This window comes from Miniopterus natalensis, chromosome 1, assembly GCF_054644295.1.
Source record: "Miniopterus natalensis isolate mMinNat1 chromosome 1, mMinNat1.hap1, whole genome shotgun sequence".
NCBI classification, from domain to species: domain Eukaryota; kingdom Metazoa; phylum Chordata; class Mammalia; order Chiroptera; family Miniopteridae; genus Miniopterus; species Miniopterus natalensis.
In genome coordinates, this window is record NC_142081.1 from 60,426,191 (window position 1) to 60,440,398 (window position 14,208).

The window sequence follows — 14,208 nt, forward strand, 5'->3', positions numbered from 1 at the left end:
AACAAAGACACAATTTATTATGCACTAAAACACAACAAATGCAGTTTATTAAAGTTTGCCCTCAAGGCACATACGGCTTCTCAGCAGTTTGCGAAATGGAAGCAGCAGGAGGTAAATAAACAAAGTGAGAATGACAGAAAACAATCCAGGAGGAGATGAGTTTTATGCAAAATGTAATCAGTGGGGACTTAGTTTGGAAAGATTACAGTGAAGAGACAAAGTTTTTATTGAACCTGAATTTTCTTCTCACTTGCTTTATCTTATGTTGCAAATATTTTAAAAGCAACAATTTAAAAAATAAAGACACGAATTAATCATGGGCATTGATCATAGCCCTGATTTTAGTTAGCTGTTTCTTTCCTTCCACATCCCCTCTAAATCTGAAATGCGTTATTTTCTTAATGAGTATCACTAGATGTCAAAAATAACAATGGAAAGAACGGCCTTTATTCATAGAATATTGGAACTGTGCGGGCATTTGGAAATTATCTGGTCCGTGGACCAGAAACATTGGCATGACCTGGGAGCCTGTTTGAGGCCTGGGCCACCCAGCTATTTAGTATCAGAATCCAAACAATGGCATCTCTCCTCCTTATAAAAAAAATAAAGCAGAGTCAAGGGCACAGAGGGTAGGGAGTGTGGAGATGGGGAGGGATTATTTTTTATAGGGTGGTCAGGAAAGGCCTGCCTGAAAAAGCCATCTGAGCGAAGAGAAAAAGTGAGCCACGTGGTTAGCTGGGGAGCTGTATTCCAAGCAGAGTAGTAGCAGGCCTCTGTGTGTGTGTGTGTGTGTGTGTGTGTGTGTGTATGTGTGTGTGTTGGGGGTGGTTAGTTGTACTGGAGGAACAGCAAGGAGTAGTGTTTCCAAATTCCCAACAGATATTAAAGAATCAAAACTGCCAGGAGTTCTCAAAATCTTATTCAAAAATACTTCTAACCACCTTTGTATTCTTTACCTGTTATGACTATCTGAAGCATTTGTTTAAAAAGTGAGAACTCTTAAATTAGAAGTGTTTACAAGAATTGTCACTTATAGCAAATATTCAAACACTGGAGAACACAGGGAACATCATTGGGTGCCACTGGAATAATGGAACATACAAATCTCCAAGCAAGGTTAACAGCACTTCACGGAATTATGAGTTGGAAATTGCCATTTAAGGACTTACTTTGAATCAAAACGTATTTCTTGAAACACCACTCACAGAATTTGTATAAAGTACACAAGTAGTATTAACTTATTAACATTTAAATTATTTGTAAGAATGACTCCCTGTTAGCAACAGACAGGGCCAGGAGCACACACTTATAACATGACGCCAGCTCCAAGCAAGGTCAGATTGCGACCACATCCTCTCCCAGGTGCTCCTGGCCCCCAGAATCTGGAACGTTCACCTCAACTTCTGACTCAGAGCATCAGCGTTTCCTGCTCTTGCTTTCAACTTGACATCAGTGAGAGGATTCCTTCAGCAACATCTCTATAGTGATTGCTAAGGTTTCATTCTCATAGGAGAATTAGAATGCTTTCTCCAGTTTTCCTGATTTCTCAGCTGATTTTTTTTTTTTTTAAATTTGGAAAACCATAAATTTCCTGAGAAACGCTGGGAAGAAATTCCTGTGTAGAAACACTAACAAGGAGGACAGTGAGGCTGAACCAAAGTGCACGAGGAAAGGATGGTAGGGCTGGAGGTCTGAGAGAAAATGGAGGGCCTGGTCATTTAGGACTTGTGGGCATTGTCAGGACTGTGAGAAACGGGGAGCCATGGAGAGTCCTGAGCAGAGAGTGACATGGTTTGACCTAGGTCTTAAAAGCATCATTCAGGCTGCTGTTAGAAAACAGTAGGGGCAAGGGAGGCCACAGTGAAACGGTTACTGCAAACATCCAGATGAGAGAGCGACAGGATGCGCCTCAATGGAAGCACTGAAGGCAGTGAGAAGTGGTTGGATTTTGGATATTTATTGAGTGTAGAGCTGACAGGATTGAGAAACTGATCGTAGAATGTGAGAGGAAGAGGAACCGAGGAGGATTTCAAGGTTTTTGGTCTGAGCCTGGCAGGATGGAGTTACTTTACTGAGATGGATTAAGAGGGTCGTGGTGGTGGAGGAGACTGTGGAGAAGGTGTTTTTGTTTTTTTAATCCTCACGGGAGGATATTTTTTCCATTGCTTTTCAGAGAGAGTGGAAGGGGGAGAGAGAGAAAGAAACATCAATGTGAGAGACACACATCGATTGGTCCCCCCCACGGGGGGCTGGGATCAAGCCTGCTACCGAGGTACATGCCCTTGGCTGGAATTGAACCCGGGACCCTTCCTTCTCCGGGCCGGATGCTCTAACCACTGAGCAAACCAGCCAAGGTGAGAAGGTTGCTTTTTGACATGTGCAGTCTGAGATGCTTCTTACACCTCGGTGGAGCTGTCTAGGCGGACACGGCACAGTCAGATACAAGACTGTGGAGTTCAAGGGAGAAGTCTGGGCTGGGGGTAGAAATGCAGGATTTAGCTGCATATGGACGGCACTGCCCTAGATTTTAGTTGTGTGTTTTTTGAGTAACTCACTTAACCTTTGTCTATCTGCTCTGCTGAAAAACCCGTAAAGAACCCACCTCCTACCTACCTTAACCAACGACGATAAAGGGGCCAAGTATGTGAAAATGCCCTGTGAACTGTAAAGTGCTGTTTAGACTGGAAAAAAAGCAGATATTTCATGGTACCAGGGATGCAGGAAATCAGTTTATGGACTTAGCCAGAGCCTTCATGCTCTGAGAATGACAGGAACCACGAAGAGCGATTATTACCCTTTTGGGGCTATAGCGCAATTTGTGCAATTACTATTTTTAATTTACATGACATCCAAAGTTTACCAAGAACGTCACATACATGATCTTTTTGAGCTGCACAACCGTCTTGTGGGGAAGGAATTATTATCATCCCCATTTTACAGAGGAGCACGCTGAGCCTCAGGAGGGTAGTGGACCTGCGGGGCGGGCACCATATGACAGTGAGGGCCAGAGCCCCACAAGCATCCAGACATCCTGGGTCCGAGGTCACCCCAAACACGAACAAACTCCTCCCCACCCCACCGTCCTCGGGGAGCCCGGAGGAGCCCGCCGGCCCGCCCCGGCTCCGGGCTCCCCACGCTCCCCGCTGCCCCGCCCGCGCCGCAGTTCTGGGCGGGGCAGCGCTTTTTTCTTATCGCGAGACTGGAGGCGTCGCGACTCTGGTTGCCAGGGGAACAGCGTTCTCAGGAGCCGGGGAGCTTTGGCCCCGCTGCTCCTTTCCCCTGCAGAGTAGGTAGCTCTCGTGGCAGGAAAGACCCCCTCCTCTGTGGGGGACAGTGGGTGACGGTGCGAGCGTCAGCGGTGCGCTTCTGAGCCCTCAAAGCTCTGACGACTGGCGGCTAGTTCCTGGAGGTTCCTCCCGGCAGGTGAGGAGCCGCACTGGTAAGAGCCGGCTCGGTACCCGCGACTAGCCAATGAGTGAGCGACAAGCCAATGAGTGAGCGACGACAAGCCAATGAGAGAGCGACAAGCCAATGAGGGGGCGGAGCGGCGTGCTGCAGGCTGCTGCGCCCAGAGGCGGGCTGTTAGGCGCGGAGCGGAGCAGGGCAGGGCCAGTGGGGGGCGGGACGGTCCCGGTGCGGTGGAGGGGCCTGGAGTCTCACCAACATCCTCGAGTTTATATTGAAAATCAATCACTGGCTTTTTAAAATAGACCGTAAGTGGCAAAAGGTGCAAATAGGCATTTCAACGACAAAAATGAGAATACAAGGTGGCCAGCAAACATTTAACGAGAGGCTCCACGTTTCTCGTAATGAAAGCGATGTAAGTCAAACTCCAGGTGCTTTTTCACACCGGGCTGACAAAGATGAACAAAGCTTTGCTGTTAACCAGATCGACCCAGTTCAGTGTGGGGAACCAGACTTCCATCTCATCGCACCTTGTCGGTAGTAGTGTGATTTGGAAAGGTGTTTTTGGAGAACACTTTCGCAGACTACCAGAATTTGAAATGCAAATGTTCTTTAAGCAATTCTCATTTATCTTCTGGATGTATAAATATAACAAGACAAAGACTTGTAAAAGAGGTTAACTTAAAATTGAGGTATGCTTTCTACATGGTAAAATCCACCCTTTTAATGTGCAGTGCAGTTCAATGAGCTTTGACAAACATAATTGCAACAACAACCAAGACACAGAACAATTTTCCCCAAATCCCTTACTACTCTTTTGTAGTTAACCCCTCCCTGCCCTCAGCCCTGGCAACCATTTCTCCTATAGTTTTGTGTATTTCAGAATGTCCTACAATTGGGCAAACACTGTGGAGTCTTTTGAACCTGGTTTCTTTCAATTTAGTATAGTGCAGCTGAGATTCTTCCGTGTTTTGTATCAGTTGTTTGTCCCCTTGTACTGCTGAGTAGTATTCCTTTGTATGGATGTACCACAGTTTGCTTATTCCCTAGTTGAGGGACATTTGGTTTGTTTCCAGTTTTTTGGCAATTGTTAATGAAGCTGCTATAAACATTCATGTGCAGGTTTCTGTGTGAATATATGTTTTTATTTCTTGGGTAAATATCTAGGAATGAGATTGTGGAATCATATGGTAAGTGTATGCTTAGCTTTTTAAGAAAATGCCAAGCAGCTCTGTAACACGGCTGCCCCATTTTGCATTCTCACAACCAATATATGACAGTTCCAGTTACTCCCCAATTTTGTCATTTGATTGCTTTCTTTTTTGTACAGTGCTTCATTTTTCTTGTGGCACTTTTATGCGGCTATTGAGGTTTCTTCTTAAACACACAAATACATCAATAAGACACGAATTCAATGCCCTTTGTCCATACTTTTTTCTGTATGGCCAAATTAAAAGATTGTCATTTACACCCCTACTCACCCTCGGAACTGTATTTTGTTTAATTTATTATTTTCAGAAGCAAAAATAATAGAATAGACCTATTTGTAAAGCAAATTGGAAGATTTCTGGAGCCTTTTAGCTGATCTCTGTCACTGACGATTCCCTGGGCCTGTTTACTGCCATGTATTCTACTGGCTCTGCACATGCTTCCATCTCACTGCTCCTTCTGTGAGCTGCAATAAGTCTCCCTGACAAGCTGCGTAGGCCATTTATGAGACATCTGGCCTTTTGGTGCCTTATGCTTTTTGATTGTGACATGATGGGCCAGGGCGATCCGTCATCCACATAATAATGTCAGTGCCTTCCTGAGTGAGTCAGGACCCTTTTTCAGAGTTGAATAACGTTGAGATCAATGCCTTTTTCATTTGCTGAGATGGAAACTGTTGACCTGCTGGTCCCTTAAGCATCAGCTTTGGCACACTGAATAGTTGGAGGCCCAATCATGTTATCCCTCTGTGAGCCTTGGAGAAGCATCAGGTGGTTTATGTTTGTGCTTCCTCCTGTGTCCAAAAACTTCCCTGAACTCTGCCTGTGCTGTTTAAAAAAAACAGAGAAAGATGAGTCATTTTGTAGGGTAAGAAAAGGACATTGTTACATGTGCTGAGACAGATGCAATTGCCTTTTCTTCATTCTGTTATGAGAGGAGTGGTTTAGTTCATAATTTATATAGGAATTTAGGAAAGGATTTGTTGGAAGATATCCATTCACATATAAAGCTAAGTATTGAGAAAGCAAAATCTGGAATTCTCCCTATTTCTTCCATTTAATCCAGCATGTATGATATCTGTACATTCCCGAACAAATCTGGACCATTCCTGATCAGTGGCATAGTTTGGAAGGATCAATGTGCCCACGATACCCAAGTTCTCCCACTAGTTTAAACCACCCTGCCTAATATTTCTTCCTTCAGAAAGCAGCACTGGGACTAGAGCAGCCAGAGTGGTAAGAAGCCTGTGGATGGTGTCACACGAAAAATAGTTAAAGAGATTGGCAATGTATAGCCAGATAATGAAAATTTTCCCCTAGTAGAGAGAGTAGGTGTTGTTCTCTGTTGATCAGAGGGCAGAAGTAGCATCATGGGTCTTAAAAGGGGAGGGTTGATAGAAAAAGAACAGTGACCTGGAGGTAGGTGCTCCATGAAAATGTGGCACCAAAGAGGAGAGGAGAAATCAGAGCTGAGAGGGAAGACTGGGCAGGAGGCTGGAGTAGGGAAGGCAAAACCAGGAGGCAGAGGCTTTAGCCAGTCATCCTGACAAAGCATGAAGTCTTGGTTGAGAGGTGTGGTGCTCCACGAGTGTATTCTCAACTCAAGGACACAGAACATGTTTCTTGGAGGCACAGGAAGCCATCAAGATTGCATTCACTTCTGCATTCTTTTTTAGCCACTTTCAGAAGCTAACATCCTTTACAGAATGTTTTCCATCTACAGTGACATAAGATTTAATGATCCACAGACACAGATGTCTTGTCATGAAATTAGGGTAGTGTGACTTTGGTAGCAATATAATCCTTATAACAAAGGCTCTGAATTGCATATTAACACCAATGAAACACTTTAATACACGTCATAACTTGCTTTAAAATTTTTGTTTCAGGATATCAATGGATATTATAAAGGGGAACTTGGATGGAATTTCAAAACCAGCCTCAAATTCAAGAGCACGTTCTGGGAGCAGATGTTCAACGGCTTCTTTGGAGGTGCTCTCACCAGAGCCAGTCTTCTTCAAGGTACTCTACTGTTTATAAATGGTTTAAACCCTTTCTCCTGACTTCTAGCCATTGATAAACCAAGGTTGTTGTTGGCATCCCATTTTAAGGTTCCTTTTTAGAGGGTGTGCTGGGAGCACTCATAGCTTTCTTAGATTTTACTATAGATCATCTTACATAAGACACTTTTTCCTTTATCTCCCTTTCCTCCTCTTTTTTAAAATTTATTTTAAATCTGGGGTCACAGGTTCAAATTGGGTTCTACTGACCACACTTTATGTGATTTTGGGAAACTTACTTTGACTCTCTGTGCCAGTTTTCTCATCTGTTCAAACCTCATAAGGGTAAAATGAGATAAAATATTTAAAGTTCTTACAACAGTGACTAGCACCTAGTAAGTATTCAATATTGTACTCTTGGGCTATTGGTTTCAATTCTTTTTTTAAATCCTCACCTGAGGACATGTTTCTATTGATTTCAGAGAGAGGAGGAGGAGAGAAAGAGGGAGGGAGAGAAAAGGAGAGAGAAAGAAGCATCGACGTGAGAGAGAAGCATTGCTCGGCTGCCTCCCGTACTTGCCCCGACCGGGAATCAAACGCATTACCTTGTGGTGTATGGATGACGCTCCAACCAACTGAGCCACCCGTCCAGGGCTGCTTTAAATTCTTTAACTCAGTTGGTCAGTCCTTTCTATGTCATTCCTAGCATTCAGCATAAAATGTGGCTCATAGTAAGTATTCACGAAATTAGTGTTCAGTAAATTTAGAATGAAGATTTCCCCTCTTGAGGTAGGTAGGATAATATACAAAGACCTGACAAAATTTAGATAGCCTAGAATTAGTATTTCTGCTTATATAGTCCCGAGTCATGATTTTTTTTTATAAAGCAGCAACTTCATAATATTGACACACAGATTTTAATGCATAGGTTTCTATTACTTTGTTCAAGACTTATTTAAAAGAAAAACATCAGCGATCACTTCAAGTTAAGATTTTATTTGAACCCATAAGCTATAGTTCAAACCCTAGCATATTTATTAGTCAACAAGGACTTTGATAATTATAGCAAAAGGAAAGCCTCCTAAAAATTGTGATTTGTGTTAATCAAGTTCATGAAAAATAAGTAAAGTTTGTCTTAGGCTGGGGAAGAAAGCCACAGATGTGCTGCATGCTGGCTGCTGACTGCAAATGATTCAGTGTCTGTGAAACCTTATATATTGTCTGAATAGTAAATCCTGGAATTTTGATTAGTTTTATTGTTCAAATTTGGCTTTTATTGATATCTTACCCAAATTTTCTGTATGGCAGAAAATAAGTTTAAAGTGCTAGATTTTTAATGAAATTGTTTTAGTAATAATAGATTTCTCATTCTAAAATGTTTGGTTTACTGTTGCTTACAAATTTTTTTTAAAAAGAGTCTATAGTTGTAATTCATTTAAAAATCCTACATCTTTCAGGTAGGGAATATAATTGTTAGGAAGGTTTTTACAGGGTATTTACCTTTCCTGGGACTAACATGCAGGTACGGAGTGGGGGTCATGGAGCAATGAAACATGGAGGTGGACTGTGGCTTTGAGAATGAAGAAGAAAAGAAAATCATACGTACAGGAGGCAGGATAGACGAGCAGGAGGGTTAGGGACAGAGAGGCGAGCGGCAGGGAACAGGCTGGGAGAGGTGGGTGGGGAACTACGGGTAACACTGAGAAATGGGAAAGTCTGCCTTTTGTTCTTCAGTTTCATCTTTTTACCTTATTACTTCCTGCCCAGTCTAAGAGTTAGAACCATATGGGGTGATACATGCGAAAGAGCCTTTGTGTATCCGAGTATATTGCTAATACCTAGTTATCTTTTGTATATTCTATATTCCTCTATATAAAAGCCCACCTCAGGGTATGGTTGGCTCACTTCATTTATGCCGTGATATAAATGACTGACAAGTGACCTCTCCTAGCATTTTCAGCATTTTCACAGAACTATATAGCTTGAAGGATTTACTGGATATTATGGAATTTCAGGTTTTACCTGGCCTTTGACAGAAGTATTTTTTTTTCCTAAATATACCTTTATTGATTTCAGAGAGAGGAAGGGAGAGGGAGAGAGAGAGAGAAACATCAACGATGAGAGAGTCATTGATTGGCTGCATCCTGCAACCCGGGCATGCGCCCTGACTGGGAATCGAACCCCGATCCCCTGGATCCTAGGTCAATGCTCAACCGCTGAGCCACGCCCGGCTGGGCCAGAAGTATGTTTTTGAACAGGGAACCCTCTTTAACATGTCTGAGACTACATAAAGTAGGGATTATTTTGTTTGCTTCTAAGTTGGGCCTCCACTAGTTTCATTCTGTGCTGGATCTGTTACATTGGGTAGCAGTGCCTTTACCACAGGGTCATTGTGTGGAGTGAAGGAGCCAGTATGTATAAAGTACTTGGCACAGGACAAGGCCAATAGTAATTCATCAATAAATGGTGGCTGTAATTATTATACCACTGACTCAGCTCAGTTCCTCTGGGATTTATGTACCAGTTCAGGCGAACAGAGATGCTTCTGCAGCCCTGTATCCCTGGCACTTTAGTTCTCAGGCCCACGAATCCTCTGCCTTGGAGATTCACAAGGGGCACAGATTACAATAGGGGAGACTGGTCATGTGGGTGCAGCGAGAACATAAAACCCTCCAAGGACCGAGCCCTGAAGGGCTGGAGCAGACAATTCTTCCGCTGGGAGAGAAGAGGTACTCCTCTCAGAAGCGGCTGCCTCTCTCGCCCTGGCTGCTAGAGTGGCTCCGTTGGTTGAGTGTCGTCCGCGCAGTCCCTGCATCGTGCATCAAGGGTTGCTGGTTTGATTCCCGGTCAGGGCACATACCTGGGTTGTGGGTTTGATGGCCCTCAGGGAGGGAGCATATAGAAGGCAGGTGATCGATGTTTCTCTCTCTGTCTCTCTCTCTCCCTCCCTCCCCCCCTTCCTCTCTCTAAGCATGTCTTCAGGTAAGGATTAAAAAGAAAAAGTGGCTGGCTCTCTACCCCCAAGGTTGCGACTGTCCCTTGGGCTGTGTTCATTTCCACTGTGACTCTCACTGCCATGTGCCCTGTGGTCCCTGTTTTCTCCTGACTCAGCCATGGATGTCTTTTCTTGTTCTCTCTCAGGAAAACACAGCTGCACCACTCAGAATGAACTTGTGTAAAATGGAAAGAAAAAACATAATGAAATAGAAAAACTGTGACTAGCATAAAAATAATCACCAAAGTACATGGTTCTGACTTGAAGAATCACAGTAGAAGCACATCTCAGTTCAGACTGTTCACTTTTCAACCGTTCAGTGGCCGCGTGCGGCGATCGCGGTGGCCTGGGCGGCACAGCTCTAGGCCTTGACTCTCCGCCGAGCGTAAGCTCCGGGAGCAGGGCCTGTCGTGGCTCATCACCGGAGCCTGGCAGCGAGCCCTTCTCTTCAGGAGCGATTCCTGACTTTTCTCCAGTATTGCTAGAAATTGCTAGAGAATGGCGCATAGTTCTTTGGTGCAGATTGTTATTACATTTAATTGTGTAGTTAAATTACATTTTATTAAAAGGTGTTACATTCCTAGAATACTTTAATGCTAGTGTATGTGTGTCCCCACATATATTTCCATCATCTAAAACAGTCCAGAAACTTAAAACAATACATTATTTTTGAAAAATGTTTCATTGGAAATCATTTTTAGATTGACACTGCAATCAAGTTGAACTCTGATAAAGAGCGCCACTCAGAAAGTAGTAATACAGAGGAAAGTGGAGACAGTAATGATGATAAAGGGGAAAACTCTGAGAATATAGGACTGGCTGAAGAGGGGTCACATGAAGATTTGAACTTGGTTCAACATCAGATCGTCTCTAAATGTTCAGGTGGGTGATTGGCTAATGATAATTACAGATGTAAATATTAGAATTAGATATGTTTTTTATCAGCTAAGTAGAAATAATTAAAAAATGAGTTATTTTTTGTGAATAAACAATCATAAGTTATTATTTAGGAGAATATTGAGTCCTTAAGTATACTTAGAAAATAATAAGATACGTCATTTAATAAAATTGTTGTTGTCATTTTACATGAATCAAGTGGGAAGTATTTCTACATTTTATTACACAAGTTGTTGATCTTTTTGATGACTAAAATTGCACAATAAAATGTATCCTGTAATTTATAAATACTTTTTTAGGGATGATCCCATTTGATCTTAGTAATGTTTGGATTTTAAAAGACTCCCATTTTCATGGTTATTAAATTAATACTGGTCACAGTGAATTAGAACAGCACTTCTCAAAATGTGGTCTGCAGAGCTCTGGGGGTCTCTGCAAAGTAAAAACCACTTTCATCATAATACCTACATAATATATTAGTAATATAGTTTATCATAATACTGAGATAATCTCTTTGCTTTCTTGTCCACAATTTACACTGCTGGTGCAAAAGTAATTGCTGGTGCTTTAGCATGAACCAAGGCAATGGCATCAGACTGTACTATTAGTCACTGTATTCCTCATGACCAGGCACAGGCGGAAAAAAGAAATAGCCAGTGTCACGCAAGAATGTCTTTGGAGCAATAAAATTAATAATTTTATTAAATCTTGATCTTTGGATACACATCTTTTTAATATCCTGTGTGGTAGAATGGGAGGCACGTGTAAAATAATTCTACAATATACCAAACCATAAAGGTCATGTTGAGGAAAAGTATTTGTGTGGTAGTTTAAGTCAAGAGCTGAAGTGGCCACTTTTTAAATGCAACACCATTTTTTCTTGAAAGAATGACCAACAGAAAAACTGTTATCTTCAGACTGGGTATTTGGCATTCACTTTTTAAAAAATGAAATGAGCCTGTTGCCTCAAGGAAGACAACTGACAATATTTTTGGTCAATGACAAAATTTGAACTTTCAAGTGAAAATTAGAATTTTGGAAAACTTAATGTATGTCCATGGGAGCTTGACAGTTTCCCAATACTTAGACTTTTCTGATAAAAATTGATGGCCATATTAACAAGGTGATTTCTTTGCTATTGTGTACTGAAATGTGTCAGCATTTGAAGATCTACATAATTTAGTGAACCACTGTTTTCCGAATGACCAATGCATTGGACATGAAAGATAGATCCATGGATTTTAATGGAACAAGTACAAAAAGCTCACTAATGTGGTTACAGATTTTGCATTACAACTAACCTTTTAGAGACCACCCTTTGTTGAATTTTGATATAATGCCAAAGAAGAATATTTACCATTATCTGAAAAGGCTATTAAACTTCTCTTCTTCTTTCCTACTATATGTCTGTGTGAGGCCAACTTTTCTTCATATACTTTAACTAAAATAACAGATTGCTAGAGATTGATGTTAGAAGCAAATATGAGAACTCAGCTGTCTTCTATTAATCCAGATATTCAAAAATTAAAACAATGCTATTCTCAGTATTTTTCGGGGAAAATATAGTTTAGTTTTTGTTAAAAAATGTTATATTTCTGTTAACATATAATTAGTAATAACATGTTTATCATTTTAAAATAAATATTTACAATATTTTTCAGTTTTGATATCTAATATTGTAATTATCAACAATAGAACTCAAATAAACAAAAGCTACTTTGGGTTCTGAGTAATTTTTAAGGCTGTAAAGGGAAGCTGAGATTCATAAACTGTGAAAATTGCTGATTTAGAACATGTTTGGAATGAGATTAACTCTAAAAGTAAGGCCAGGTGATTCAGGTTTACAGCTCTCAGGAAACAAGGTATTGTAGTTGAGATTAGCTATCACCCAGTTTACATTGTATTTGTTGATATTGTTTCAGTCGTGCATGAGTTACTTCAAAATGCCTGTCCTATATGGAGCCTGCGAATGCTAGGATTTGCAGTTGGGAATTAGAACTAGAGGCTGTTGCATTTGAAGTATGTAAGCATTAAGATTTGCAGAGCCTCCTTAATAGGTTCAGTATTCTTTTTGAATAAGCTTATTCCCTTTAAAAATATTTTATTTTCCTTAAAAAGGACATCATTGGACTCTTTGGATTTTCAAAAGTCACAAATTTGGCCTTTCTTAGTATAATATAATATGCCATGTCTAATTATCTAAACTAGGGTAGCTGAGACTTTAGTATTTGAGCACTTATGCTTACTGCCAGATTATCATCTTTCACCAGAGCTTACAGAGGAAGTATCGCCTGCTGGTGAAGAGCTTTGGCTCTGGAGTCAGACAGATCTGGGTGGAAGCTGACTCCGCTATGTGTAGTTAAGTCATCTTGGATATGTATGTAACTCAGTTACAAAGTAGCCTCAGGTCACAAATTCGTAAAACGGGGACAATAATGATACCACCTGACGGGGTTATGGCGAAGATTAAATGAGATAATGCATGTAAATAAAGCACTTGACACTGTGCCTGTCAGGTAAGTCTGCAAATGTTAGCTGCTATTATTAACATCATTAAATGTAAGTTAAAACCTGAACGATGGAAGTTCTATAGAGTCCCTAATTTCAAATAAGTTACTACCAATTATCCACAACTCAAGAACATTTTTAGGTACTTCAAGAAAATAGAACAAGCAGGAGTGGCATGGATAAAAGGTGTCTGGGTTACGTGGAATACTTTTCTGGATTTGTTTCCATACGTGGGAGCTGTTTTGTGTCGCTCATGACATGCTCCATTTTACTGTAGCGACTGTGTGCATGCCTTCCCTTTCAGTTAGTCTGAAGCAGCTTTAGCCTTACGCCGTATTTGTTAGTCATGAGTACAGAACATACAGCAGAACAAAGGAGAAAGAATATGGGATTTTAAATCATGCAAGACCCACTTCTGGGTTCAATGCTATCATTTATTAGCTATTTAAAGGGACCCAGTTATCTCAACTGTAAAATAGAGATGTATGTCTATTTCACAGGGTTGTTAGATAATGATATAAAATAATATATATGTGAAAGCACCTTGTAAATCAAGATACTTGACCCCAATGTTACTTATTACCGTCAACTATAAACATTTGTTGAACGAAAGAAGAAAGAGTAAAAACGAAACAAAACAAAGCTTTGCAGTTGGCTAAACTTCCAGCTTATTCCCACTTTATTCCTACAATATAGATGAACCCAAATTAAAAGAATTAGATTCTCAACTTCAAGATGCTATTCAGAAAATGAACAGGCTTGATAAAGTGCTGGTGAAGAGACAAAACAGAGAAAAAGAAGTTAAGAAGCAAGGCCTAGAAATGAGAATCAAGCTGTGGGAAGACCTCAAGGTAAGACCCGGTGCCCACGTGCTGACAGGTAAGAAGTGATCCCCCTGCGCCGAGCCGCGCACCGTGGCGGTGGTGAACGTGGCCCGCCTTTACTGACCCATTTTGTGGGGGTGGGCGCCGCACTGGCACCGCACTGGCACCGCACTGGCAGTGTCCTCATTCCCCACCCGCAGCCCAGCGGGCCTCTCACCAGCGTCGGGCTGGGGCGCCTCCGCTTCTGGAATAGAAAGGGCTGTGATGCCCACTTTCATTAAGGGTGCATGTCTGCTTTTTCTTCAGCAAGCTTACATTTTGGAGATAAATATACAAATATACAAAAATCTAACCTCCCGTTTCTCATTATT

The 14,208-nt window shown here is 41.5% G+C and overlaps 1 protein-coding gene across 1 annotated transcript in view; it reads left to right on the top strand.

Annotated features, from left to right (window-relative positions):
• Positions 1 to 3,313: 3,313 nt before the first annotated feature.
• The window catches only part of FSIP1 (fibrous sheath interacting protein 1), a 146,522-nt gene continuing 135,627 nt past the window's right edge, over positions 3,314 to 14,208 (top strand). The window contains exons 1-4 of the mRNA XM_087814872.1: positions 3,314 to 3,439; positions 6,503 to 6,635; positions 10,310 to 10,490; positions 13,710 to 13,864. Of these exons, the coding sequence (XP_087670998.1) occupies positions 6,510 to 6,635; positions 10,310 to 10,490; positions 13,710 to 13,864 (462 nt within the window). The 5' untranslated portion in view covers positions 3,314 to 3,439; positions 6,503 to 6,509. The remainder of the gene's footprint in view (positions 3,440 to 6,502; positions 6,636 to 10,309; positions 10,491 to 13,709; positions 13,865 to 14,208) is intronic.